General features: G+C 38.0%; 2 protein-coding genes across 4 annotated transcripts in view; one reads left to right on the top strand and one right to left on the bottom strand.

Moving 5' to 3' along the window:
• The first annotated feature begins 158 nt into the window (after nt 1-158).
• RINT1 (RAD50 interactor 1) overlaps nt 159-26,009 on the top strand; it is a 31,022-nt gene continuing 5,171 nt past the window's right edge. Inside the window, exons 1-11 of one of the 3 annotated variants that reach the window (XM_014536945.1) lie at nt 159-346; nt 6,121-6,305; nt 7,830-8,071; nt 12,053-12,226; nt 12,325-12,474; nt 12,995-13,151; nt 15,000-15,110; nt 15,205-15,430; nt 15,927-16,064; nt 18,773-18,972; nt 25,708-25,922. In XM_014536945.1, the coding sequence (XP_014392431.1) occupies nt 6,273-6,305; nt 7,830-8,071; nt 12,053-12,226; nt 12,325-12,474; nt 12,995-13,151; nt 15,000-15,110; nt 15,205-15,430; nt 15,927-16,064; nt 18,773-18,972; nt 25,708-25,922 (1,646 nt within the window). In that variant the 5' untranslated portion in view covers nt 159-346; nt 6,121-6,272. Of the gene's footprint in view, nt 347-6,120; nt 6,306-7,829; nt 8,072-9,870; nt 9,966-12,052; nt 12,227-12,324; nt 12,475-12,994; nt 13,152-14,999; nt 15,111-15,204; nt 15,431-15,926; nt 16,065-18,772; nt 18,973-25,707; nt 25,923-26,009 lie in introns of those variants that run through there. The other 2 variants (XM_014536946.1, XM_014536947.1) reach the window with 2 other exon arrangements.
• On the bottom strand, nt 4,929-5,340 carry LOC106725522 (60S ribosomal protein L36a-like). Its single transcript, XM_014536948.1, has one exon. The coding sequence runs from the start codon at nt 5,323-5,325 to the stop codon at nt 5,005-5,007; it is 321 nt and encodes a 106-aa protein (XP_014392434.1). The 5' UTR covers nt 5,326-5,340; the 3' UTR covers nt 4,929-5,004.

Here is a 26,009-nt window from a genome sequence, read left to right as displayed (position 1 = left end):
GGCCATCTGGGGAGGGGGCACAGGCCTCCGGGAGGGAGTCCCGGGCGGTGGCCGCGGCCATCCCCGTGCGATGGCACCTCCCTCGGGGGAGGTAGCGCTGGCGGTTTCTGGGGAGGGGGCCGTGGTGGCCTCGGGGAGGTGGCTTTTTTTTTTTTTGGAACCTGCATGGGACCGCTCTGACCCCCCGGGGAAGGGGTTTGGGACCTCGCAGCCCTCCTGTGGATGCCCCCCGGGAGCCTCGTGTGGGTTCCATCGATCACTTCCCTCCTGATGTGTGTGTCGCACCTGTTCTCCTTCTAGGGCTGCTCCGAAATCGGGGACGACAGGAAGAACGTGGAGGAGAAAAGTAAGCAGACCCCATACGCCTTAGCGCTGCCCACCAGGCCACCTCTGCGAACCCGGCCCTCCAGGGTCTGCGTCCCAAAGGGGTCTTTTAGATGAAGTGCTTTTATTTTCTGTACAGTATGCTTGCATATTATTAAATACTGATTGTAATGACGCACATATTTTTGTCTTTCTAAAATTGTAAAATACGGGTTGATTTGGAGGAAAGAGCACTTCCTGACCCCTACCTAGTGCAGGGACTTGTGTGGTGTCCCTGGGTTCCTGTCATTGTGGCCTGCCTGCTATTTTAATGAAGCACCGACTTACGGAGCATCAGGAATGTGGAGGGGTTAGTGATCTAGGAGAGATGGACCAACATCTTAATTGGGTTCAAAGGAGTAAAATGATCATTGTTTGGTAAGACTTGACCAGTGAATTTGCGCTTAAAAATTGATCTGAGTCCTCATCGGTTTGGCTCAGTGGATAGAGTGTTGGCCTGTGGACTGAAGGGTTCGAGTCCCGTGGGAGCATATGCCTGGGTTGCAGGCTCAATCCCCAGTGTGGGGTGTGCAGGAGGCAGCCGATCAATGATTCTCTCTCATCATTGATGTTTCTATCTCTCCTTCTCCCTTCCTCTCTGAAATCAATAAAAATATATTTTTTTAAAAAAATTGATCTGACCCCTTCTAGGTTTGGTTCAGTGGATAGAATGTCGGCTTGGGGACCAAAGGGTCCTGGGTTCTATTCTGGTCAAGGGCACGTACCTTGGTTGCAGGCTCCTCCTCGGCCCGGGCCCTGGTCGAGACTCGTGCAGGAGGCAACCAATCGATGTGTTTCTCTTACATCAATGTTTCTTTCTGTCTTTCTCTCTCCCACTCTCCCTAAAAAAAAAAATCAATGGAAAAATATCCTTGGGTGAGGAAAACATTGATCTGAGAAGAACACAATGGATAACTTGGTTCCTGGATCTTGGACTGGACAAGGAAGAGGGAAAGGTTAATACCTCCATCTCCTACTAAGCACAGGAGCATATGTCAGGGATGGGGACATTTGCCATTTTACTTAACTCATTGCTCAGCAGGCTTTTGGAAATCAAGAAATCTTTAGGGGCTTTTGAAGTGAAATTTTTTGGGGAGGAAAGGAAAAGCATGTAAGCCATTCTATCAGAGGGTTTTTGGTTCTTCTGATCCTGGCAAATGGTCTGGGAACGAGAGGTAAGAGAAAGGGTGCCCATGTTACCGTGTTAGCTTTAGGAGCTAAGCTTGCCCTTTACACGGATGTAATCTGCATCAGCAAGAAAGCTCTAAGTAGTCTGTAGCCCTTGACAAATCAGAGCTGTCACAGCTCAGCTCCTTTTCCTTAAGGATTTTTGAGTACCCCATTTCTTTCAGTTAAACCCTCCCCTTTTCCACCTTTGCCCCATTCACATGCCTGGGAGTTGATGCCTGTTGAGCTATCATGTTAATAAAATGATAGACACAGACCGTGGACTTTATCCTTGTTCCTCCTTTGGCTTGGGCAACTTCTTTGCAATTAGGAGTGTTCTTTACAAAAAAGAGAAAAGGAGACACATAAAAACCTCCAAATCATTAATGTGTTATTTTGAAGAAGGTCTTTGACTAAGAACAGTCTGTGCTGTATTTAAATGATTATATCAAGAGTTAAATTTTGTAAGTGAAGATAGAAATTACTCCCTAAGCTAGAGTAACCTTAGCATTCACAAATATTCCCTCTGCACATAGCCCTGCCTGTGTCTGCAGATGTACCACATAACTCACTTGTTTTATTTAAGACTAGAGGCCTGATGCATGAAATGCATGCAAGGGGCTCAGCCCTCACAGTCCCGGCTGCCTTGGCTAGCCTTCGCAGCCCTGGCTTCGTCCGGATGGTTGTTCTGCTATTTGGTCTAATTAGCAAGACATTGTGACTCCTGTATATAACAGTAGAGGGTTTTTTGTATTAATAAAGTTTCATGTGGACCAGCCAATTCTGTTCATATTTGAAGGAGAAGAAAATAAGAGTATTGGGCTGAGAGTCAGAAAACATGGGTTTTAGTCCTATTTACAAACTTTAAGTGTAGGCTGGGAAAATGTTGTAATTTATAGTTGAGAAATTGAGGCATGGACAGATGCAAGTTTTGCTTCTACCTACTAGTTAGTGGTCTACTGATTCTCAAAGCATAAGAACCAGGTTTTCAATTCTTTTAAGTTGAATAAAACAAAGGAAAATTTATTTTGGGGGTGTTGAGGAAAGAAACTCAGTACTAAACACATAGGCATATGTTTTGTTAACCTTTAACATAAGTAATTAAACAATATATAATACGTAGTTACATTTTCACTTTAGGCACATCTTTTCATATATATATTTTTAAATATATTTTTATTGATTTCAGAGAGGAAGGGAGAGGGAGAGAGAGAAACATCAATGATGAGAGAATCATTGATCAGCTGCCTCCTGCATGCCCCCCTACTGGGGATCGAGCCTGCAACCTTATCATGTGGCCTTGATTGGTATCGAACCTGGGACCCTTCAGTCCACTGGCCGACGCTCTATCCACTGAGCCAAACCAGCTAGGGCCATATTTTTATTTTATCAGAAGTGACAGTTGTTTTGTAATGAGGCTGATTATCACCTCTTGGCTTTCTCTCATTGCTGCGTTCTTCAAACTTTGTTTTTGGTAAAGAGCCAAGTTGTACAAGGGCAGCTCCAAGGAATAACAGAGGTGAAAGAGGTGAAGTCCAATCAGTGCTGCTCCCCAGGAGGCTCTGTTTTGTCTCCCAACTTTATCTTTCATGCCACACACTTTCATTTATTTAAAGAAATTGTTCTAGTCCTTGTTTCTAAATATTTGCTAATTTATCCAACTCACCATGAATGATTTGTTTAGAGAGGACCAAATCCTTCAGGCAAACCTGAAGTAAAGAAATGCACTGTATGTTCACATTTATTCCAATGTTTGGTTTCCATGAAGTCACTCTCGCTTTCTCTGGGGCCTTATTTTTTAGTATTTATTTTCATTGGGAGATCAGTCTACATTTTTACATCATCTTGCTTTTGTTTTCATTTTTAATTCCTAGGTACTACTCAAATCTAGGGAGATTAAGCCCTGTATATGGAATAATTCCAGTTGCGGACTGAGTGTAGTTGAGCATGGTTAATGTCAGGGAATTTAATGAGTGCACAGTGAAATGGAGTTACCATTATACCGATCTTGACCCAAAAGTCAGGTGTGCTAAACTCCAGGAAGAAGCAAACCATAAGTAACCAAAAGGGGATAGCGTATGGAAACAGATCCTTCAAAGGGAAAGGTTTATCTTAGCACACTGGGGTGGAGTGGCAGGAGCAAGATATGACAGCCAGCTGTGGGTCATGTCCCTCCTACCTTCTTTGGTAAGAAGCTGCTGGGAGCCTTCAGGTTTCTCTGGGGTACAGGGCACGTTCAGAAAGCCACCCTGGCACAGCTGGTCAGCAAAGGTGTAGCTAGAAATTTGTTTTCTTAAGTGTTTTGTTTAAGTAAAAATGGCAAATTATTATAAGGCGTGAACTCTGGGAAATATCACATACTAAATGGCCTGAGAGCAAAGCTACCGAAAGCTAGTCAGTGTTGCATGTGCTACCGCTCTTCTCTAAAAAATGGCTTCCAGAGCGCCTGTTTTTGTCACATTTAAAAAGTGCAGTGTGGCCGGCCCCAGTGACTCAGGTGGTTGAGTGTTGTCCTGTGCACCGAAAGATTGCCGATTTGATTCCTGGTGAGGCCACATACCTGGGTTGCAGGTTTGATTCCTGGTCCGGGCACATATGGAAGGCAACTGATGGATGTTTCTCACATCGATGCTTCTCTCCCTTCCTCCTCCCTTCTTTTTTTCCCTTCTCTCCTCCAAGTATGTCCTCGGGTGAGGATTAAAAAATAGTAAGTCCAGAGTGAATTAGTCCAAGACTAGTTTCTTTGCCATGGAAAGCATCTCACTTTGGACTGTACACTTCAGTGGATACATCAGCCATTTCGTTTCCCCTCGTAATTTGTGTTTTCTCTCAGATTTCCTTTTTACAGTTTTTTTTCTGTTTCTGACATGAACATCTTCATACAATGACATTTGAAGATTTTTTTCTTTTTTTAATATATCTTTTTTTTTTAAATATGTTTTATTGATTTTTTACAGAGAGGAAAGGAGAGGGATAGAGAGTAAGAAACATTGATGAGAGAGAAACGTCGATCAGCTGCCTCCTGCACACCCCCTACTGGGGATGTGCCCACAACCAAGGTACATGCCCTTGACCGGAATCGAACCTGGGACCTTTCAGTCCGCAGGCCGACGCTCTATCCACTGAGCCAAACCGGCTACGGCTTTTTAAATATATCTTTATTGATTTCAGAGAGGAAGGGAGAGGGAGAGAGATAGAAACATCAGTGATGAGAGAGAATCATTGATCGGCTGCCTCCTGCACACCCCCTACTGGGGATTGAGGCCGCAACCTGGGCAGGTGCCCTTGACTGGAATCGAACCCCGGACCCTTCAGTCTAAAGGCCGGCACTCTATCCACTGAGCCAAACCAGCTTGGGCGACATTTGAAGGTTTAAAAAAAAATTTTTTTTTTTTTAGTAAGAATATCACTGCATTTATTTTCATACAGGTAATTTTTCTACAGCTTTAACATTTTCCTCTCAAAAATAAAAGCTTAGAACTGGATCCCTTGGCCCTTTCTCTTCTTATCTCCTCCCAGTTCAAAATGCTTGCATCTCTTAATGGCCAGCATCCCCTCTGATCTGCACATAGGCTCTACACATTCAAGCCTCAGCACAGTCTTCTTTGTGGTTTTAGCTTCTTTTCGGGAAAATCGGCTTTGTCTGCCACCGTAGCCACTCTGCTTCCTGTCATAGCGCCTCTTTCCCTGGGCGTACAGGGAATCCTTCCCCTTCTTACACTGGGTCACTTTGTGAGGCTGATGCTTTCCACACTCCTTACAGAAAGTCCTTCGGGTTTTAGGCACATTGGCCATCTTGGCAGTAGAGCTGTCTGTACGATGGAAACAAGAAAGTCGTAGTCCACACTCCCCGCTTCGCTTAGCTTGCGCCTCGGTTTTAAAACTTTTTTACTCTTACAAAAGGAGGAATTTTTACACATTGGTCACTCTTTCAAATTTTTTTCATATACTTAAAATCTTTTAATACTATTTTTTTTTCTTTTTTTAACATCTTGAAAACAGTCCTACCATCTGGTTCCTTACAGATTTTAAAAATATATTACTAATTTAGTAAACACTGCACCAATAAAATCAGATTTGACCTTTTCCCCCCAGTAGTAAAATAGATTATTAAGAAGTAAGGTCTCCTACAAAACTTCAGTATCTGTTTGTAACTGCATTATTTTGCCAATATCTATTGAAACCTGTGGTTACTAGGACTTTAGGAATTTCTCATTCACTCTGAGAAATTTTCTCAGCTCTTAAGCATTTTGTAATACTTGATCCATAGATTGCTTTATAGTTACTCATTTGGCTATTTCTGTGTATGATACAAACACATAAAATATATACACAAAAATATCCAAATGAATATAGATAGTGCATATATACATGTACATATGCATATACATGTATACATGCACTATATATACTCATTTGGGTATAAACATTTTTTGTATATGTGTGTGTGTATGATATATAATTTACTGTATATAGATAGTTTTCTTTAATAACTTTTGAAGGTAGGTATAGTGCCTTGTATAGTTTTTGTATTTCCTTTAACTCTGTAGTACTTACTGGTATTGATTAATTGCTTTTCTTTCATTTTAGGTGACATAAATAGTGCAGCTCTTGTTGGAAATGAACAAGTCAGCAAAGTTACAGATAATGGTGATCTCTCTTCGTATGTGTCTGCATTTATAGAAAAGGAAGTTGGACATGACCTTAAATCTTTAAAGAAGCTTGATAAACTCATAGAACAGATGACAGAAAATAAAATGCAGTTAGAGGAACAGGCAAGTATTAAAACTCACGGAAATATTAGTAGTATACTCATTATAATTAATATAAACATTATTATTATATAGTTAATATGAATATGCAAGCTCATATGTAGTTGAAATATGTATAGCTTAACATTTCATGATTAATATAGGACTTGTTTTCCTATCAATATAAATCTATCTTTTTAAATGGCTTTATGATATTTAAATATGTTTTTACATACATAATTTATTTAACCAGGCCGTTATGGTGGACATTTTTGCTGTTCTGTTTTTATTACAAATAATATGAGAATAAACATAATTGTTCTTCACCTTACCTTTCTAAGTCATAAATCTAACTGAATTATTCCCTTATTAAAAACTCTTATTGGAAAAAGCCCACATTCTCCTGAGGCACAAGATGCTACCTGTGACCTGGTCTCTCCCTAGCTATTTAGGCTCATCTTTTCTCTCCATGTTTCTTTCTCGAATCAATGTTTCTTTCCCTCTCTCCTTCCCTCCCTCTCTCTAAGCATGCCCTCGGTGAGGACAGTTTCTTTGGACTGTATTCTGTGCCCCAGTCAGATCTTTGCTGACTGAGCTGTTCCTCTGTCTGGAATGCCCTTTCCTTCCATAGTTCCCTAAAAAATTCCTACCGTTCCTACAAAAGTCTGTGCATGAACCCTGCCAGCACAACTGCCTTGTACTTCAAAACCTTGCTACTCAGAGTGTGGTGCTCAGTCCCTACTTCAGACCTACGGAGTCTGAATAGGCATTGTAACCGATCTCTGGGTAATTCTTATACATTCAGGTTTGGGAAGCACTACCTTAGTACACCATCGCACCTAGCATCTCCTTTATTTCATCAATCCACTGTTGAAATATTTGCTTACATTTTTCTTCCATACCAACTGATCTTTAATGGCAGATGCCGTGTCTTATTTATGTCTATCCCTAGCACAGTGCCTGGTACAGAGTGTCCAATCAGTATTGATTAAATTAAAATTATTCTATAATTTTTTTTATATTGTACTGATGCCTAATATTTGTATATGTTCTTCCATGTGGCTGGAAAGTACTCTCTGAAAGTACTGAGCTTCATGAAGGCAGATCCATAGATGCTTACAGGGGGTCAGTGTGATGTACCTCTCCCTACTTAGGTTTCGTTGGTACAGGATGCAGAAATCAGATTTTTCTTTTGGAGCTTTTAATTGATACTTTTCTATTCTATTACAGTGGTTCTCAACCTTCCTAATGCCGCGACCCTTTAATACAGTTCCTCATGTTGTGGTGACCCCCAATTTCATTGTTACAAATTGAACATAATTAAGGCATAGTGATTAATCACAAAAACAATATGTAATTATATATGTGTTTTCTGATGGTCTTAGGCGACCCCTGTGAAAGGGTCATTCGACCCCCAAAGGGGTCGCGACCCACAGGTTGAGAACCGCTATATTAGAACAAACATGTATTTTGAAGGTAATGAATGAATAAAAAAGGCTATGCAAATTTCATCTGATGGCTGCTGTTTTTTGTTTTTGGTATGATCAGGTACTTACGATTTCATCAGAAATCCCTAAAAGAATTCAGAATGCCTTAAAAAATGCAGAAGAATCAAAGCAGTTTCTTAATCAGTGTCTGGAGCAAGAGACTCATCTAGTCAGTTCCATTGGTAGCCATTTGCTGACTGCACAGCCCTGGATGGAAGATCTTGGGGCCATGATTAACCAAATTGAAGAGATAGAACGGCATCTCGCTTACCTTAAATGGATTTCACAAATTGAAGAACTAAGGTAAAATGGGTTTCTTTGTCCTCATAATTATTATTTTCCCTTGAGGCTTTGTCTTAGAGATTGCATGCATGCCATTAAATAATTGAGTTAATTAAAGATTATAATAATGTAATTTTACCAGTTGTTATTAAATTAGCATTATGATAATGATTCTTTTCCTTTATTGTGAATGAATATAAACTTTTCAGGGAGCTTAATTTGCATTTGAAAGAAAGTAATCTAAGTAAAAATTTTAAATCTTATAGTTGTATTTGAACACATGATAAAAACCACTTTTTATAATGCTAGATTAATAACATATTCCCTCAGTGTGATAATAATCCTTTTTACTTTTTAGAGATGGCCACTTAATAAAATAGATTACTTTCACTATAATTTGAATTTTTTTCAGTGGGCATCATCTAATAAGAGCTACAAGTGTTCTTAGATGAATAAGAGTTCTACTTTTTTTCCCTAGCACAGTTACTTTTCTTAATAACATGTTTTTTTCTGTAGGTCTTTTGTGATACATCTCTATTTCTAGCTCTCTTTTTGAATTGAATACATACCACTGGTGGCTGGTTGTGTATTAGCTTTCAAATAAGCTAAATTAACATTTCTGCCTAGGCTGGCAGATTATTTGGTTTCATGATATAGTCCTCCAACCCCTCTAAACTATACTATTTCATTTTTGCTTTAACTGCTCTTCCCTCAAAGCTGTCAGCAACCATTAAGGGAAAAAAGTCATCCAAGAGTCTGATGTCTCATTTTAAATGTATCATCCTATATAATAAAAGGGTAATATGCAAATTGACCGAACAGCAGAATGACCGGTTGCTATGATGCGCACTGACCACCAGGGGGCAGACGCTCAACGCAGGAGCTGCCCCCTGGTGGTCAGTGTGCTTCCACAGGGGGAGCGCCGCTCAGCCAGGAGCTGGCTCACAGCTGGCGAGTGCAGCAGCAGTGGTGGGAGCCTCTTCCGCCTCTGCGGCAGCGCTAAGGATGTTTGATTGAGGGGTCCCGCGCTGCAAGAGGGCCGGGCTGAGGGACACCCACCCCCAGTGCACGAATTTTGTGCACCGGGCCTCTAGTAGTTTATATATTTTATGTTATTTCTTCCAAAGAGTAATACCGTATCACTTTGTCCTGCATATGTTTCCTGAGATTTAAATAATTTTACCTATCAGTACAATACGAAAATTTTTGTTTGCATACATGTTTTACCTTTACAGAAAAAGTGATATGCCTAAGATTGTAATATTATTAGCAATTCCAGAAGTTGACTTAAGCTTTTTAGAGTGTCTCTTTGTTTAGATAAATTCTTTATAGTGAAAGAATTTTAAACCTTGCTTAGTTTACTAGTACTTCTTTTTTCCTTGCCCTCTGAAAGAAAATACTAAAAAGGGATAATATTAATAACCTTAAGTTATTGTAATAAATTATAACCTTATTAGGTAAAAGCTTCAGTCTTATAGTAGATTAATTAAAATAGGGCCATAGTTATAAGTAGCCTTTTTCTGGTGTTGAAATTGTTTAAAAGAAAATATGCCCAGGGAGTTACATTAGAAATAGGAATCAAACTCTTAATCAAGTAGAGCAGTTATGTCTCTCTTTAATAACATGTTTTTTCCCGTAGGTCTTTTGTGATACATCTCTATTTCTATTTCTAGCTTTCTTTTGGGCTCCTGAGACTTTCCTTATCTCTTAATTTTCCTTTAATGACTGTTTTTATTCTGTAGCACTTTTTTTTTTTAAAGTAGTTTCTTCTTTCTAGAAGTAGCATCTTTACATTTAACCCTGTTTCTTGAATACTACAGTTCAACAGTATCACTCTGAATGAACCCTATAACCCTGGCTTTTCCTATGCTCTGAATGTCATTCATGCTTCATGTTGTGTGGAGATCTGATCCAGGTCGGTACTCCTGTATTCCGTGGTTATTTGTACATTTTAAAATTTCTTTTATAACATATAGGCATTTCTTTAACATGGTAGTCTTTGTTTTAACATAACGCAACACTTAGTTTGGATGTCTTCAAAGTGGGAAATCAGTGAGATTTGCCATAACGCACAGGGAAGAACCTCATACAGGAGCAGTTAATTGTGCATGCTAACCATCAGAACAAGAGCAACTACCAGCATCTTTTTGTTAATCCTCATCCGAGGATATTTTTCCATTGATTTTTAGGAAGAGTGGAAGAGAGAGGGAAAGACAGAGAGAAACATCAATGTGAGAGAAACACATCGACTGGTTGCCTCCTGCATGAGCCCCGATGAGGGCCTTGGCCGGGGAGGAGCCTGCAACCAAGGTATGTGCCCTTGACCGAAATCGAACCCGGGACCCTTTGGTCTGCAGGCCAATGCTCTCTCCACTGAGCCAAACCGGCTAGGACTACCAGCACCTTAATTACAGAAATGGTGGATTTGTTGATGCCCAGTGGGGGAAAAAATAGTATTTTAAATTCTGAGAATAACTATAAAAGACAAGATCTGTTCGAAATTTTAATAAAAAATATTAGTAAGGGAGAAGAAAGAAAAGTGAGAGAATGAGTGTAGGGGATGGCTAAAAGGGCCGGCAGAATAATACAAACATGAGCTTAGTATTCTTGTTGAGGCCTGAAACAGTGACAGTGGAAACCTCAAGCAGCTCCTTGAGAAAGGAGAGGAAAATACTAGTGCAGAGTAGAGCTGGCAGGGTGGGCTACACCTTTCTCTTTGTGAGGAAGCGCTGTGTCTACCCCAGGAACATGACTGAACCGCACACCCAACCGGGTAGGAGAGTCCCAGCACATTCGTCATCTTCCAGCACAGTGGCCAAGCGCCCAGGTAGAACGAGCATAGGCTGCCTAGTGGAGAAGTACTTCAGGTTTCCTGCAGGGGTGACCCCTGCACTGAGATTCATTACTGAAAAGGTTACATTTTATTCCTTATTCTTAGATGACTTTAAGGTATGGAATATATTATTTTTATAAAAAGAAACAATTCATTTTAAAATAAAAGGTTTTGCTTTATAGAGCCCAAATGGTAGCTCATAGGCTGAATTTGTCCTAAAGATATGTTGAATTTGGCTTGTTTTAAAGAATTTGAATAATTGGTTTGCTTTTACATGAAAATCTTTCTTCTTTTTAAATTCCTCTCCTGAGGATATGGTTTGGGTTTGTTTGTTTGTTTTTAATTGTATTTTAGAGAGGGGGAAGGAGGGGAGGGAGATCCCGGGGATTAAACCTGCAACTTGGGTAGGAGCCCTGATCAGGAATGAAACCCGAAACGTTTTGGTATATGGGACAGTGCTCCAGCCAACTGAGCCACCTAGCAGGAGCTTACATGAAAATCTTGTTTTCCTTCCTTTCTGGAAAAATTTTAAGATTTGGCCACATTAGATCCACCCTTTAGTGTGGCAACAATTGGCTGGAGCCTTAGGATACTCGATTACCCACCCACTTTGCTTTTTTGAATTTACTTTCCCTATTAGGCCTTTGTAGGCATTTGAGTTTGCAACCCTTGCTGTAGAGCTTACCTTAAATTTTATCTGGAACTTTTCTAACGAATTTGAAAGGCCTGGATTCTAAGGTGCCTAAAATTCAGTTCCTTATAATCAGGTTCAACTGGGCAAAGTAGGTAAAGTCTTCAATCCCTTGGATTAAGATACTAAAGACTACAAAAAAAAAAGAAAAGAAAAGAAAGATAATAAAGACTTCTGTAAAAGGCAGATTTATCAGAAATGAGCAGTGCGTGAGGGAATGTGACCCAGGATAAATCTGTTCTGTTGGGAGGAGTGGGAAGGGCAAGGTGTAGGGAGGTCTTGACCATGGGCAGCTGTTCTCTAAGAATTTGAAGACTCTAGGCTCCCAGAGACATGGGTATCAGGTAAAAAAGCCACTTCTGTGTGGTGCTTCTTTCTTCCTTGGATTAATTTTATATAAAACAGGAGGGAGAAGCAGTTTTTCTGCTTTGGAATTATTTTAAACTGTCTTTAAAGTTTGCTTTGCCTTGTTTTGCAGTGATAACATTCAGCAATATCTCATGACCAACAATGTCCCTGAGGCAGCCTCTACTCTGGTGTCTATGGCAGAACTTGACATCAAGCTACAGGAATCATCCTGTACTCATCTTCTTGGTTTCATGAGAGCCACTGTTAAATTCTGGCATAAAATTCTCAAGGACAGGCTTACAAGGTAAGGAATTTACTCATATTTTATGGTAATTACTTTTATATAAATATTTGGTGATCGTTGGATTTTATTGAAGTATGTGTATTACTTTTCTGTTACAGTGATTTTGAGGAAATTTTAGCACAGCTTCATTGGCCATTCATCGCACCCCCTCAGTCTCAAACTGTTGGCTTAAGTCGACCAGCCACTGCTCCTGAGATATATAGTAACCTGGAGACACTATTTTGTCAGCTTCTGAAACTACAAACCTCGTATCTTTGTTGGAGTTAAAACTTACTAAAATTTATTTTTCTATGGTAGATTTGTGACTAGAGAGTAAAACTTTTTGAAAGTGGCCAAAAGCCAAATGGGACTGGTTTGGACTTGATCTGTATAAGCTCACAGAGTGGTAGATTGTTTTCTTTCGTAATGAACTGCATGTGGGTGGCAGGGCAAGGGTCAGCCTAAAATACGTAACTGACCCAACTTTGACTCACATAATCTCTTGGGACAGTAGATAAAAATGGGTAGTTGGAAGGAAACCTATTAACTTAGTGTTAATTTAATAAAATGATTACTTGAATGTGTTTTTTTCTACTATTTTTTAAGAAAGACATATTAATTCTAATAACATTTTTCATGCTTTTTCTAACTAATGTATAGGAAGATTACATATTATTGGTGTTACAATTTTTACTTAGTATCCTATATCTTTGTTGGAAAAATGTATGTGTGCATATACACACATACACGTATGCTTTTGATTCTTTTCCCTTGACTTGACTATGTCAGAGATGAATTACTTACTGAGCCAAAACAACTTCCAGAAAAATACTCTCTTCCTGCATCCTCTTCTGTCATCCTGCCCATCCAGATTATGCTGACTCCCCTGCAGAAGAGGTTCAGGTATCACTTCAGAGGGAACCGACAGACTAATGTTATAAGCAAGGTGTGCTTTGCCAACTCTTGTCCTTGGTTTTTATTAATAGCAAATATTAAGGATTTCTGTACTTTCCCTTTAACCAAGTTAAAATCTGATCCTATTGACATTTCTCTAAAGATGTGAATACCTGTTTTGTCACTGCCCTTTATAGATATACCTAGAGGCCCGGTGCACTACATTCGTGCACTGGGGCGGGGGGCCCTCAGCCTGGCTTGCGCCCTCTTCCAGTCCGGACCTCTCCGTGGACATCCCCTGAGGGGGTATTGGTAGAAAGAACAGTAGAACCAATTAGTAAGTAGTGAGACAAAGCAATCAACCTAAAGTTGTAGAGAGGTAGTAGTAATTTGAGGTAAGAAAATTATGAGTTATGTTGGTTGCTTTTTAAAGTGTGGTTCCAGTGGTCCAGGTACTCTGACATCAAGCCTAAACTATGCAGCTCCCGAAATTTGAGATTGCCGCTTACTCATTTTTGTATTCCTAACATCTAGCACACAACAGGGATTTACCATTCATTAAATGTTTAATCCCTGTCTAGCAAAACTTTGAAATTTTATGTAGTCATCTCTAGGGACAATTTAAAATGCTGCATACTTACATTTCCTATTATATAATTATACCTGTTTTAAGGCATGTATAATGTTTGTGATGTAGACCAGCCAAATTTTTTTCTTAATTTAACTTTTGAAAAGAAAAAGCAGAAAATAATGTTTAAAAATTGCTCTGGCTGGTTTGGCTCAGTGGATAGAATGTCGGCCTGCGGACTGAAGGGTCCCGGGTTTGATTCCGGTCAGGGGCACATGCCTGGGTTTTGGGCTCGGTCCCCAGTGGGGGGCGTGCAGGAGGCAGCCTATCAATGATTCTCTCTTATCATTGATGTTTCTATCTCTTTCTCCCTCTCCCTTCCTCTCTGAAATCAGTAAAAAAAAAAATTATTTTTGGCCCTAGTCAGTTTAGTTCAGTGGATAGCTTGTCATCTTGTGGACTGAAGGGTCCCGGGTTCGATTCTGGTCAAGGGCACATGCCCGGGTTGCGAGCTCAATCCCCAGTAAGGGGCGTGCAGGAGGCAGCCAGTCAATGATTCTCTTTAATCATTGATGTTTCTATCTCTCTCTCCCTTGCCCTTCCTCTCTGAAATCAATAAAAATATATTTTAAAAAATTATTTTGGGTCCTGGCCAGTTTTGCTTAGTGATTAGAGCGTCGGCCCAAAGACCGAAGGGTCACAGGTTTGATTCCTGGTCAAGGGCACGGTTGGGGTGAGAGCAGAGGCAACCAATCAATGTGTCTCTCTCACATCGATGTTACCCCCCAACCCCCCGCTTCCACTCTCTCTCTAAAAACAAATAAAATCTATGAAAAAGATATTCTCACTCGGGTAAGGTCTAAAAAAAATTATTTTGGAATGTTACTTCAAAAAAATAAACTATTTAGATGCCTGACATTTCAAACGTGTGTTAGCCTAGATGAACAAGAACAATGGACAGGGCTGGTTTTAAAAATAAAAAGGTGGAATATAAAAAAACAAAAAAACAAAAAAAAAAACTATTTAAAGGTCATCAGTTCTTTGGAACACTGATTTTATATATTTGTAAATGCTAGTTTTTAAATATAATGGCATAAATTTGAGTTTATTGATGTAAGCCACATTACTGGAATTTGTTGGGAGTATATTAGGAAACATTTGATTATTAAGCTTTCATGAGTTTAAAATTCAGAGTAGAAATTGTGCTCTTACATGTAGGAATTTTCAACTAATTTTTGTAAGTGTTGTGTGTATACAATGAAATAGAGCCATTTAACTGTAACTCTAGTTGGAATAACTAAAGAAGTCAAACTATTTTACCTCCTTTCCTAGCCTGAATGGTACTTGACTCAAGTGCTGATGTGGATTGGGAACCACACACAGTTTCTGGATGAGAAGATTCAGCCAATATTAGACAAAGCAGGCTCTTCAGCAAATGCAATGGTAAGAGACTCAGTCCTAAGCATTCCAGTGTTAGAGTGTCCACGAATAGCTTGTCATGTATATTACCTTATGCTTGCTTATGTATTTCTTTTAGCTTGAATTTTCTCGGGGCCTTATGATGCTGGTTCTGGAGAAGTTAGCAGCTGATATTCCTTGTCTGCTCTATGATGACAATCTCTTCTGTCATTTGGTGGATGAGGTGCTGTTGTTTGAAAGGGAGCTACACAGTGTTCATGGCTATCCTGGCACTTTTGCTAATTGTATGCATATTCTATCAGAGGAAACCTGTTTTCAGAGGTGGCTGACTGTGGAGAGAAAATGTAAGTGCTCATGTAGCCATGGGGAGAGATGTCCCTTTTTGTGCATATTAATTTTTGGTGTTTTTCTCCAAGAAATTTCTTGGTCAGAGTTTACCAAGTTGCCTTTAGAGGTCATTTTCTTTTCTTCTCATCAAACGTTAGTTTTCTTCTATAATTGCACTCTCTGTGTTTCTAGAGTGGATTATTTAAGCCTGTAGAATATATATATATATTTAACTGTTTTATAAATTTTTACATACAGTAGTTCTGCTCTTGGTAGAATCATTTTGGATGCAGCTTGTCTAGTCAGTATAACTATTTTGAAGGTTTTGGGTAGGGTTGGCAGGGAGAAGTATCTTGTTTAACCTTAAAGTAGAGCATGTTAAATATAGTGCAACTAGTATAAGAGGCTGTTGATTTATTTTTTATAGAAAAGTCATCATTCCTAAAAAATTGCGAGCTGAAAAATTAGAAATGACTGTAACTACTTGACATAATCCTTTCTTTGCATTATCAGTTGCTCTTCAAAAAATGGACTCAATGCTTTCATCAGAAGCTGCCTGGATATCCCAATATAAGGATATCACTGATGTGGATGAGATGAAAGTTCCAGACTGTGCAGAAACTTTTATGACGCTCCTCTTAGTTATAACTGGCAAGTATAAGTCTTTTAAGATAAAACTTTGTCTTAAAAGTACTAACTCTTGCCCTAGCCAGTTTGGCTCAGTGGATAGAGCATTGGCCTGCGGACTAAAGAGTCCCAGGTTCAATTCCAGCCAAGGGCACATGCCCAGGTTGCGGGCTCGATCCCCCCTGAGGAGATGTGCTGCAGGAGGCAGCCAATCAATGATTCTCTCTTATCATTGATATTTCTATCTCTCTATCTCTCTCCTTTCCTCTCTGAAATCAATAAAAATATATTTTTTTAAAAAGTACTAACTCTTCCCATGATACTTTTTTTTTTTTAAAATATATTTTATTGATTTTTTACAGAGAGGAAGGGAGAACGATAGAGAGTTAGAAACATCAATGAGAGAGAAACATCGATCAGCTGCCTCCTGCACACTCCCCACTGGGGATGTGCTGGCAACCAAGGTACATGCCCTTGACTGGAATCGAACCTGGGACCCTTGAGTCCGCAGGCTGACGCTCTATCCACTGAGCCAAACTGGTTAGGGCCATGATACTTTTTTAAAGTAGTTTAACAAAATTAATATTACATAATAGTTATTATAAGATCTTCAAATTCAGTTTCTATTTTGGCAGAACTCTGGCATAATATCCTAGGTTTCATATTTTTAATAATTTAAGATCTTAAACATTGGTATATATGAGGGGAAATTCATGAATTGTTACATAAAAACAAATGGGAAATTGATTTTACTACCTGAATTCTCTCGCCACTTAGTTTGTGATTGACCAAAATTTTAAATATTCCAAAGATTGCAGAAAGTAACTTTAGGGGTTAAGGTAGTAATAGAAACTCTTCTAATAGTGCAAGAATATTCTGGCCAGAGGGAGGCCTAACAGCCTCGAACCTGGTTGGTCTGCAGCATCTGCATGGCTCCCTGCAGGCCTCTGGCTCTGCAGGTGCCACCGTGTCCTCTCTACCTCCATCCTCTCTGTCTTGTCCATTTCTTGGGCCTGCATGTGTAACCCGAAAAAGTGTTATTCCAGCCTCGTCAGTAAATAATTCCATTATCTGCAACTTAAGGAAAATATGAAATCACAAACATAAAAATTTTAGAAAAACTCATGCTTTAAAAAAAAAAAATTCTTTATTGTTGAAAGTATTACATATGTCTGTCTCCTTTTGTCCCCCATTGGTCTTTTTTTTTTTTTTTTTTTTTTTTTTAATACATTCTTACTGATTTTTGAGAGAAAAGGAGAGGGAAACATAGAAACATCAATGATGAGAATCTTAGATTGGTTGCCTCCTACACGCCCCTCTCTGGGGATCAGAGCCTGAAACTCGGGCATGTGCTCTGACCGGGAATCGAACTGTCACCTCTTGGTTCATAGGTCAGCGCTCAACCACTGAGCCATGCTGGCTGAGCTAAAGAAAAACTTTACTTTTTATTACGGAAATTTTCTTCTTTTTAAAGAAAAATGTTTTTAAAATATATCTTCATTGATTTTAGAGAGAGAGGGAGGATGAGAGAGAGAGAGAGAGACAGAAACATCATTGTTGTTCCACTTATTTTTGCATTCATTGGTTGAATCTTATATGTGCCCTGACTGGGGATCAAACCCGCAACCTTGGCATATTGGGATGACACTCTAATCAACTGAACTACCCGGCCAGGGCCAAGGGAAGTTTTTAAACATACATAATGTAGCATAATATAATGAACCCTCAGGTATATGTTATTAAGGTTTTCTTAAATTCTCATCTTTCTATTATATATTTTTCTCCCCAACTCTTTTTTTTTTCCCCTGGAGTATTTTAAAGAACACTTCAGACAGCTTACCATTTCACCTATAAATTCTTTTTTTTTTTCACCTATAAATTCTTATGTAGGTATCTATTTTAACCTATCCTAGTTCCTCCTTCCTTTTATTTTTATTTTTATTTATTTATTTATTTATTTATTTTTTAAATATATTTTATTGATTTTTTACAGACAGGAAGGGAGAGAGATAGAGAGTTAGAAACATCGATGAGAGAGAAACATCGATCAGCTGCCTCCTGCACATCTCCTACTGGGGATGTGCCCGCAACCCAGATACATGCCCTTGACCGGAATCGAACCTGGGACCCCCCAGTCCGCAGGACGATGCTCTATCCACTGAGCCAAACCGGTTTCGGCTCCTCCTTCCTTTTAAAAAAATGTCATTTATTTATTGTAGAAATGGAGTGCTTTTTAAAAAAAAAAATATTTTTATTGATTTCAGAGAGGAAGGGAGAGAGAGATAGAAACATTAATGATGAGAGAGAATCATTGATTGGCTGCCTCCTGCACGCCCCCTACTGGGGATCGAGCCTGCAACTCAGGCATATGCCCTTGACCGGAATCAAACCCGCGACCCTTCAGTCCACAGGCCTACGCTCTATCCATTGAGCCAAGCCGGCTATGGCAATGGAGTGCTTTTTGTATATAATTATTTCATATGTCCTTTAAAAAATTGAGGCATGATTTATATACAGTGAAAAGCATAGATTTTATGTATACAGTCCAGTGAGTTTTGACAAATATATAGACTTGTGAAACCCACATCCTTAGAAAATTTAGAAATAGATCCATACTTGAATGGTCAATTGATTTTTGACAAGGGCACCAAGGCATATCAGTAGGGAAAACCTATAGCTATATCATATTCAGTACCAAAAACCTTCATATGTTTTGTTAACTTTCTCCACAGACAGGTATAAAAATCTTCCCACAGCTTCCAGAAAGCTGCAGTTCCTGGAGTTACAGAAAGACTTAGTAGATGATTTTAGGATACGACTGACTCAGGTGATGAAAGAAGAGACCAGAGCTTCCCTTGGCTTTCGATACTGTGCGATTCTTAATGCTGTGAACTATATCTCAACAGTGCTAGCAGACTGGGCTGACAATATTGTAAGTTAATGTGCTTTTATATTGAATAATACATTAGTAGTACGAATAGTTTTACCTTTTGAAATGTTGATTCTATAGCAAGCAAAAATACACATTAGGCAGAATAACAATTAGGCCAAACTTAAAAGGTGTGATTAAAGTACATATTTTTCTCAATCAACTCTCAAATGGTTAAATAATCCTGATATTTTCATCATTGGGGAAAAAAAGCCAACATTTCATGAAATAGTTGTTTATAGTTCTCTTTAGACTTTATCCTTGGGAATTACTTGTATGGTAATTGTCATCTCAGAAAAGTCAATAAAATCCAGAACTTTAAGGAAAATAAAATAATAACACTTGATATCTCTTGAATGCCTCAAAATGTGACAAATTATGGAAAATCACAAAAAATATAAACTATTTTAAAATTTTTAATGATTTCGTACATTAAAATTATTTGTTTATTTTCAAACATATACAAGCATAAATAGAATAATAAAATGAATCTGCATATGACTATCACCCAGCTTCTCATACCAGTTTTGTGTCATTTTAAACAAAATGAAACCTCCACTCCCCATGTTTGATTATTTGGAATCAAATCTCAGATATCATGTTTCTTGGTAAATATTTTAATATATATACCTCTGAAAGATAAGAGCTCCCTTTTAAAAAAAACATAACTACCATACCATTATCACATCCAAGAAAATTAACTAATTAAATTATTGGAAGGTATGTTTTAAATAAATCTAAATATCAAAACGTTGGGTCCAATTAACAAGTACTGTAAGACCTTTTACCTCCAATAATTTTACTTACCCATCTTTTCTCCATGTAGATTCCATGTGTTGACAGATTTGGTCTGCCTAAATATATATTAACTGGTAATTTATTTTTACTCTTTTTATTAATCCAAGGAATATATTGGGTGTTAGGGCTTTGTTAACCAGATTTTCCAATATATACTTCCAGAAACTTAGCCTTCCTAATTTAACATACATAGATTAATGCCTATAGCTGTTTTAGACATTAAAATGATCCAGAAGGCCTCCAAGAACTCCTTCTTAGGGTACCCTGGGGTTAAGAATTGCTATTCTAAGATCATCTGTGTGATATAAAAATCAGCTTGGGGTTTCACCAGCTTGTGCAATGACATAGGTTTCATGACAGGAAGCCTTAACAGAAAATTAAGATGATCATAAAACAGTGAAATAAATATATTTAGGTGAAAAAACTAAAGTGAGAATAATGAATATGAAGATACATTATAAAGTATTATATAATTATATCATGAAATGAAACTAGAAAAGTAAAATGAAAAACAGTTTGCTCAAACATTTGTAATATAGGGATCCCAGAAGTAAAAGAAAAAGAGAAAGGAACAGGAACTTTATTTAAAGAAAAAATGGCTGCCCTAGCCTGCTTGGCTCAGTGGATAGAGCGTTAGCCTGTGGACTGAAGGGTCCCAGGTTCGATTCCGGCCAAGGGCACATACCTGGGTTGTGGGCTCGATCCCCAGTGGGGGGGTGTGCAGGAGGCAGCTGATCAATGATTCTCTCTCATTATTGATGTTTCTATCTCTCTCCTTCTCCCTTCCTCTCTGAAGCCAATAAAGAAATATATTTTTTTAAAAAAGAAAAGAAATAATGCCTGAAAACTTTTGTAACCTGGGAAAGGAAACAAACATCCTGGTTCAGGAAGCACAGAGAGTTCCAAACAAAATGAACTCAAAGATACCCACACTAAGACATAATGTAATTAAAACGGCAAAAGTTAGAGAGACCTTCTTGAAGGAGGCAAGAGGTAAAAAACAGTAAAACCCCAATAAGGCTGTGAGCTGATTTTTCAGCAGCAACTTTATAGACCGGAAGGGAGTGGCAGGATATTTTTAAAGAGCTAAAAGAAAGGAACCTACAACCTAGAATAATTTATCCATCAGGGTTATCCTTCAGAATTTAAAGAGTTTCCTGGCTTGGCTGCCATGGCTCAGTGGTTGAGCTTCGACCTATGACTCAGGAGGTCACGGTTGGATTCCTGGTCAGGGCACATGCCCAGGTTGCAGGCTTGATCCCCAGTGTGGGGCCTGCAGGAGACAGCCAATCAATGATTCTCTGTCATCATTGATGTCTCTCTCTTTCCCTCTCTCTTCCTCTCTGAAATCAATAAAAATATATTTAAAAAAAAAGTTTCCTGGACAAACAAAAACTAAAGTAGTCCATCATCATTATACCAGCTTTACAAGAAATATTAAAGGGTCTTCTTTAAGCAGAAAAGGGAAGTTCATAACTAGAAATAGGAGAAAGGAAAAAAATCTCATAGGTAAAGCCAAATACTTAATAAATATAGCATATCATATATGTAAGAAGCTACTACAAATGTCAAAAGAAAAAGTATCAGACTTAAACCATGAGTAGTTAGGAGATGCACAATAGAAAAAGATCTAAAACATGATATCAATAATGTAAAGCATGGGAGGGGGAGTAAAAATTGTCCTTATAGAATATCTTCAAACTTAAAGACCTATCAGCTTAAAATAGACTGCTACAGATACACACACACACACACACACACACACACCTCATGGTAACTACAGCTACAAACCTGCAAAGAACAAAGAGAAAGAAATCCAAACAAAATACTAAAGAAAAACAGCAAACCACAAGGGAAGAGATTAAGAGAAGAAGAAAGGAACAGCGGAGAACTATAAAACAACCAAAAAATAATGAACAAAATGGCAATACTTATCAATAATTACTTTACATATGAATGGATTAAATGCTCCAATAAAAAGACACAGGGTGGTTCTGTGAATTTGAAAACATGATCCACCTATAATAGTAATTAAAAAAACATGACCAATCTAATAAGAGACACTTCTAATTGAAAGACACATGCAGACTGAAAGTGAAGGGATGTAAAAAGATATTTCATGTGAATAGAAATGAAAAGAAAGCTGGCATAGGAATACTCATATCAGACAAAATAGACTTTAAAACATTTAAAAAAGACAAGGAGATAGCAATTATAAAGGGGTCAATCCAAGAAGAGGACATAACAATTGTAAATATCTACACATCTAACATAGGAGCACCTAACTTTATAAAGCAATGGTTAATGGGCATAGAGGGAGAAATCCAGAGTAGTACAATAATAGTTGGGGATTTTAATACCTCACACCAGTGAGATCGTCCAGACAGAAAATTAATAAGGAAATGATGGCCTCAACGATCACATTACACCAGATTAACTTAATAGACACTTACAGAACATTTCATCTAAAAACTGCAGATATATACATTTTTTTCAAGTGCACATGGAACATTTTCTAACATAGACCACATGTTAGGCTACAAAACAAGTCTCAGTAAATTCAAGAAGATTGAAATCATATCAAGCATCTTTTCCAACCACAGTGGTATGAAACTAGAAATCAACCACAGGAAGAAAACTGGAAAAACCACAAATACATGAAGACTATAAATAACATGCTACTAAACAACCAATGGATCAAAGAGGAAATCAAACAACAACAAAAAAATAAAGGGGGAAATAAATAAAGCTGTTTACTATTGGGGGGAGAGGGGGAGGGTAAAAGAACAAGAGGGGCATATGCTTCAAGTTTTAGCCAAAAAGAAAAAAGGGAGAGAGAGCTCCAATATCTGTGTGTGGTTTTTCAGTAAGGTGGAAAAAATGATTTTAACTAAAGACTTAAAAGTACCATTTAAAAAAATATAATAGATAAGGTGGGGATTGAAAAATCACAGTTAAATAATTAGATTAACTGAGAATTGGTGACAAATTCACAGTATACTAAGGAAAATGTAATTTTTGAATGTGCCCACATGAGTCACAAAAATGGACAAGGTAAATTAATTTAAAATTTCTGTACATTGTCAAATCTAATCTTAATGCAATAAAACAAAAAATAAAAGCAGAAATGACATATAGCCGAACATAGACATTTAGAAATATTTAATACTTGGGTTAGGGAGGAAGTCTAAAAAACATGAGAAGAATGTATCTTAAATTATGAATTTATGACAAAAAATTATAGTATACTGGTAATGTATTATATAATGTGTTGTATATAGAATTATGATGTACTGCTAAAAGATAGACAAAAATTGTATTCCTTTACTGTGATATATAAAAAGTAGTCTTTATCTTAAATACAGGGTAATAAACCAAAATAAAAAGGAAATAAAAATAAATATACTAATTACAGATGTAAACACAATAAAAATCTGATAAACAAAATCATAATTTATTTTAGTCTGGCCTTTGGCTGTAACAATAATTATTTAAAACCTACTTTTTCTACAAAAACGTTAGCTGAAATCTTTGTACATAATATCATTCTGCTGAGCAAGGAAAATAAGACAAAATATTTCACAATTATAATTTCAAATAATCATTTTAAAATACAGTGTAGAGTGTAATAAGGATCAATGCATTTATCTTTATAAAGTCACCTAATCAGAATACATTCATTCATTGTATACTTTTTTGTATCATGTTCCTAATTTTAGTAAGTAGTTTATTCATTCAGCCCACACACTGCTCCATTTTCTGTTAAGTGTTTTCAATGGTATGCAACAAATTGTCATTCTTGATTCTTGTGCCAGATGATTTAAAAAGAAACTCATTCAGGGGCAGATTTTTAACTTCAATGAAATATTTGTGGAACATCACTAACTAACTTTAGGGCTGTAGCCTTTAACAGAGATGAATTTGCCATCATCCTTATCCTTAGAAAATTACCTGACACTGAAAATTTCTTTCTGATGCTGAATTAACTGTCCTTCTGTCAACAGAGAAATAACCAAATTTTAGAGTTGATTCTTCATATTATGAATGAATTCTGTGTCCTAGTATGTTACTATGGTACAAATTCTGTTTAAAATCAAAAGTCCCTTTATCACCTTCATAGTTCTTTAGACTCTGAATGCTTTAAATAACAATCATAGCCCTGGCCGGTGGCTCAATGGTTAGAGCGTCAAGGGCATGTACCTAGGTTGCAGGTTCAATCCCTGGCCCCCGTTGGGGCTTGTGTGAGAGGCATCTCACTTCGATGTTTCTCTCTCTCTCTCTTCCTTCTCCCTCCCTACTACTCTCTGGAAAAATATCCTCCCATGAGGATTAACAAAATAAATCATTAAAACTCTTGTATTACAGACTTAGAAAAATAAAAAGGAAAAGTGGACAAGAGTTGACCTTCCGCTTATTTAGATTCTCTACTAATAGCTGTCTCTCCATTCCCAGGTTGTGCCAAGCCTGACATGTCCATCCATTCAGAATTAGGAAGTTTTCAGGGATAGGTGACAGAAACCTGATGCATAGGCCTCAGTGGGAAGTGGGGGAATGAGGAAGTGAGGAATTTGTGTTGCTCTGAGGATTAGGCATGGCTGCTCTGAAGTTGTTTTCTGGCTTCATACTCAGACACACTGGTAAGTGTGACAATAGGTGGCCCAGGACCACTTGGTCCATCAGCAATCTCAAAAGGATAGTGCCTCTTTCCAGATAGTTTCAGCAGAAATACAAAGGTGGCCTCTCACATATCCGTCACTGAACAACTAAGTGTGGCCATCCCCAACCCCTGTTCATGGACATTAGGTTCTTTTTAGTCTTTTGTTAATATTCACAGCACTGTTTCCCTATAGGGCAGAAAAAATAATACTAACTCTACCTAAAATACCACTGTAAAAATGACATTGTAATTTTCTTAACTCTTATACATGCTAGATTACTACAACTTTAAATCTGTCTAGGAAAATGATTACTTAAGGAAGTATGGTAGCCATCAGGGAAATGCAAATCAAATCCACCATGGTATACCACTTCATACAAACTATGAAGGAGGACTATGGTAAAAATGACATAATAACAGCTGTTGGCACGGTTGTGGAGAAATTTGAATCCTCACACAGTTGATGGGAAAATAAGATGGTGCAATTGTTGTGGAAAACAGTTTGGCAGTTTCTCAAATTGTTAAACGTAGAATTAACATATCATCCAGCAATTCCACTCTTAGGTATATACCTAAGAGGAGTGAAAACATATGTCCACACAAATGTTCATAACAGCCGAACCGGTTTGGCTCAGTGGATAGAGCGTCGGCCTGCGGACTGAAGGGTCCCGGGTTCGATTCTGGTCAAGGGCATGTACCTGGGTTGCGGGCACATCCCCAGTAGGGGGCGTGCAGGAGGCAGCTGATCGATCTCTCTCATCGATGTTTCTAACTCTCTGTCCCTCTCCCTTCTTCTCTATAAAAAAATCAATAAAATATTAAAAAAAAAACACACAAATGTTCATAACAGCATTATTCATAATAGACAAAAAGTGGAAACAATCCAATGTCCATCAAAATGTGGTATATCCGTATAATGGAATATTACTTAGCAATACAAATAAAATACTAATACATGTAACAACATGGATGAATCATGAAAACATGCTAAGTGAAAGGAGCTAGTCACAAAGAACCACAATTTGTATGATTCCATTTATATGAAGTGTCCAGAATAGGCAAACCCATAGGGAGAGGAGTGTGGAGGGGATGGAGGAGGATGTCCAAGAGTGTGGGGTTTCTTTTTGGAGTAATGAAGATGTTCTAAAATTGTGAGATACGTGCAACCCTGAATATAATAAAAGCCACTGAACTGTGTACTTTAAATGACTGAATTATATATGAGTTCTATTGCAAGCTGGTAAAGCATCTCAATAAATGTGTTCACATATTTTTGCTTTCAGTTCTTTCTACAACTTCAACAGGCGGCATTGGAGGTCTTTGCAGAGAATAACACTCTCAGTAAACTGCAGCTGGGACAACTAGCCTCTATGGAGAGCTCTGTCTTTGATGACATGATTAACCTGTTAGAGCGTTTAAAACATGACATGTTGACCCGTCAAGTAGACCATGTTTTTAGAGAAGTTAAAGATGCTGCAAAATCGTATAGAAAAGAAAGGTAAGTCCTCTGTATTTTCTTACAAGTCAACTTTCAATTCCAGTTTGATAAAAGTTAAAAGATGATATATATACCGTCAGATTTCCA

This window comes from Myotis brandtii, unplaced genomic scaffold (genome assembly GCF_000412655.1).
Source record: "Myotis brandtii unplaced genomic scaffold, ASM41265v1 scaffold17, whole genome shotgun sequence".
NCBI lineage: Eukaryota > Metazoa > Chordata > Mammalia > Chiroptera > Vespertilionidae > Myotis > Myotis brandtii.
This window is presented reverse-complemented; position numbering and strand designations above follow the sequence as displayed.

Coding starts and splice junctions, on each gene's coding strand:
- LOC106725522 (XM_014536948.1), bottom strand. CDS start 5,325: ATGGCCAATGTGCCTAAAACCCGAAGGACTTTCTGTAAGGAGTGTGGA.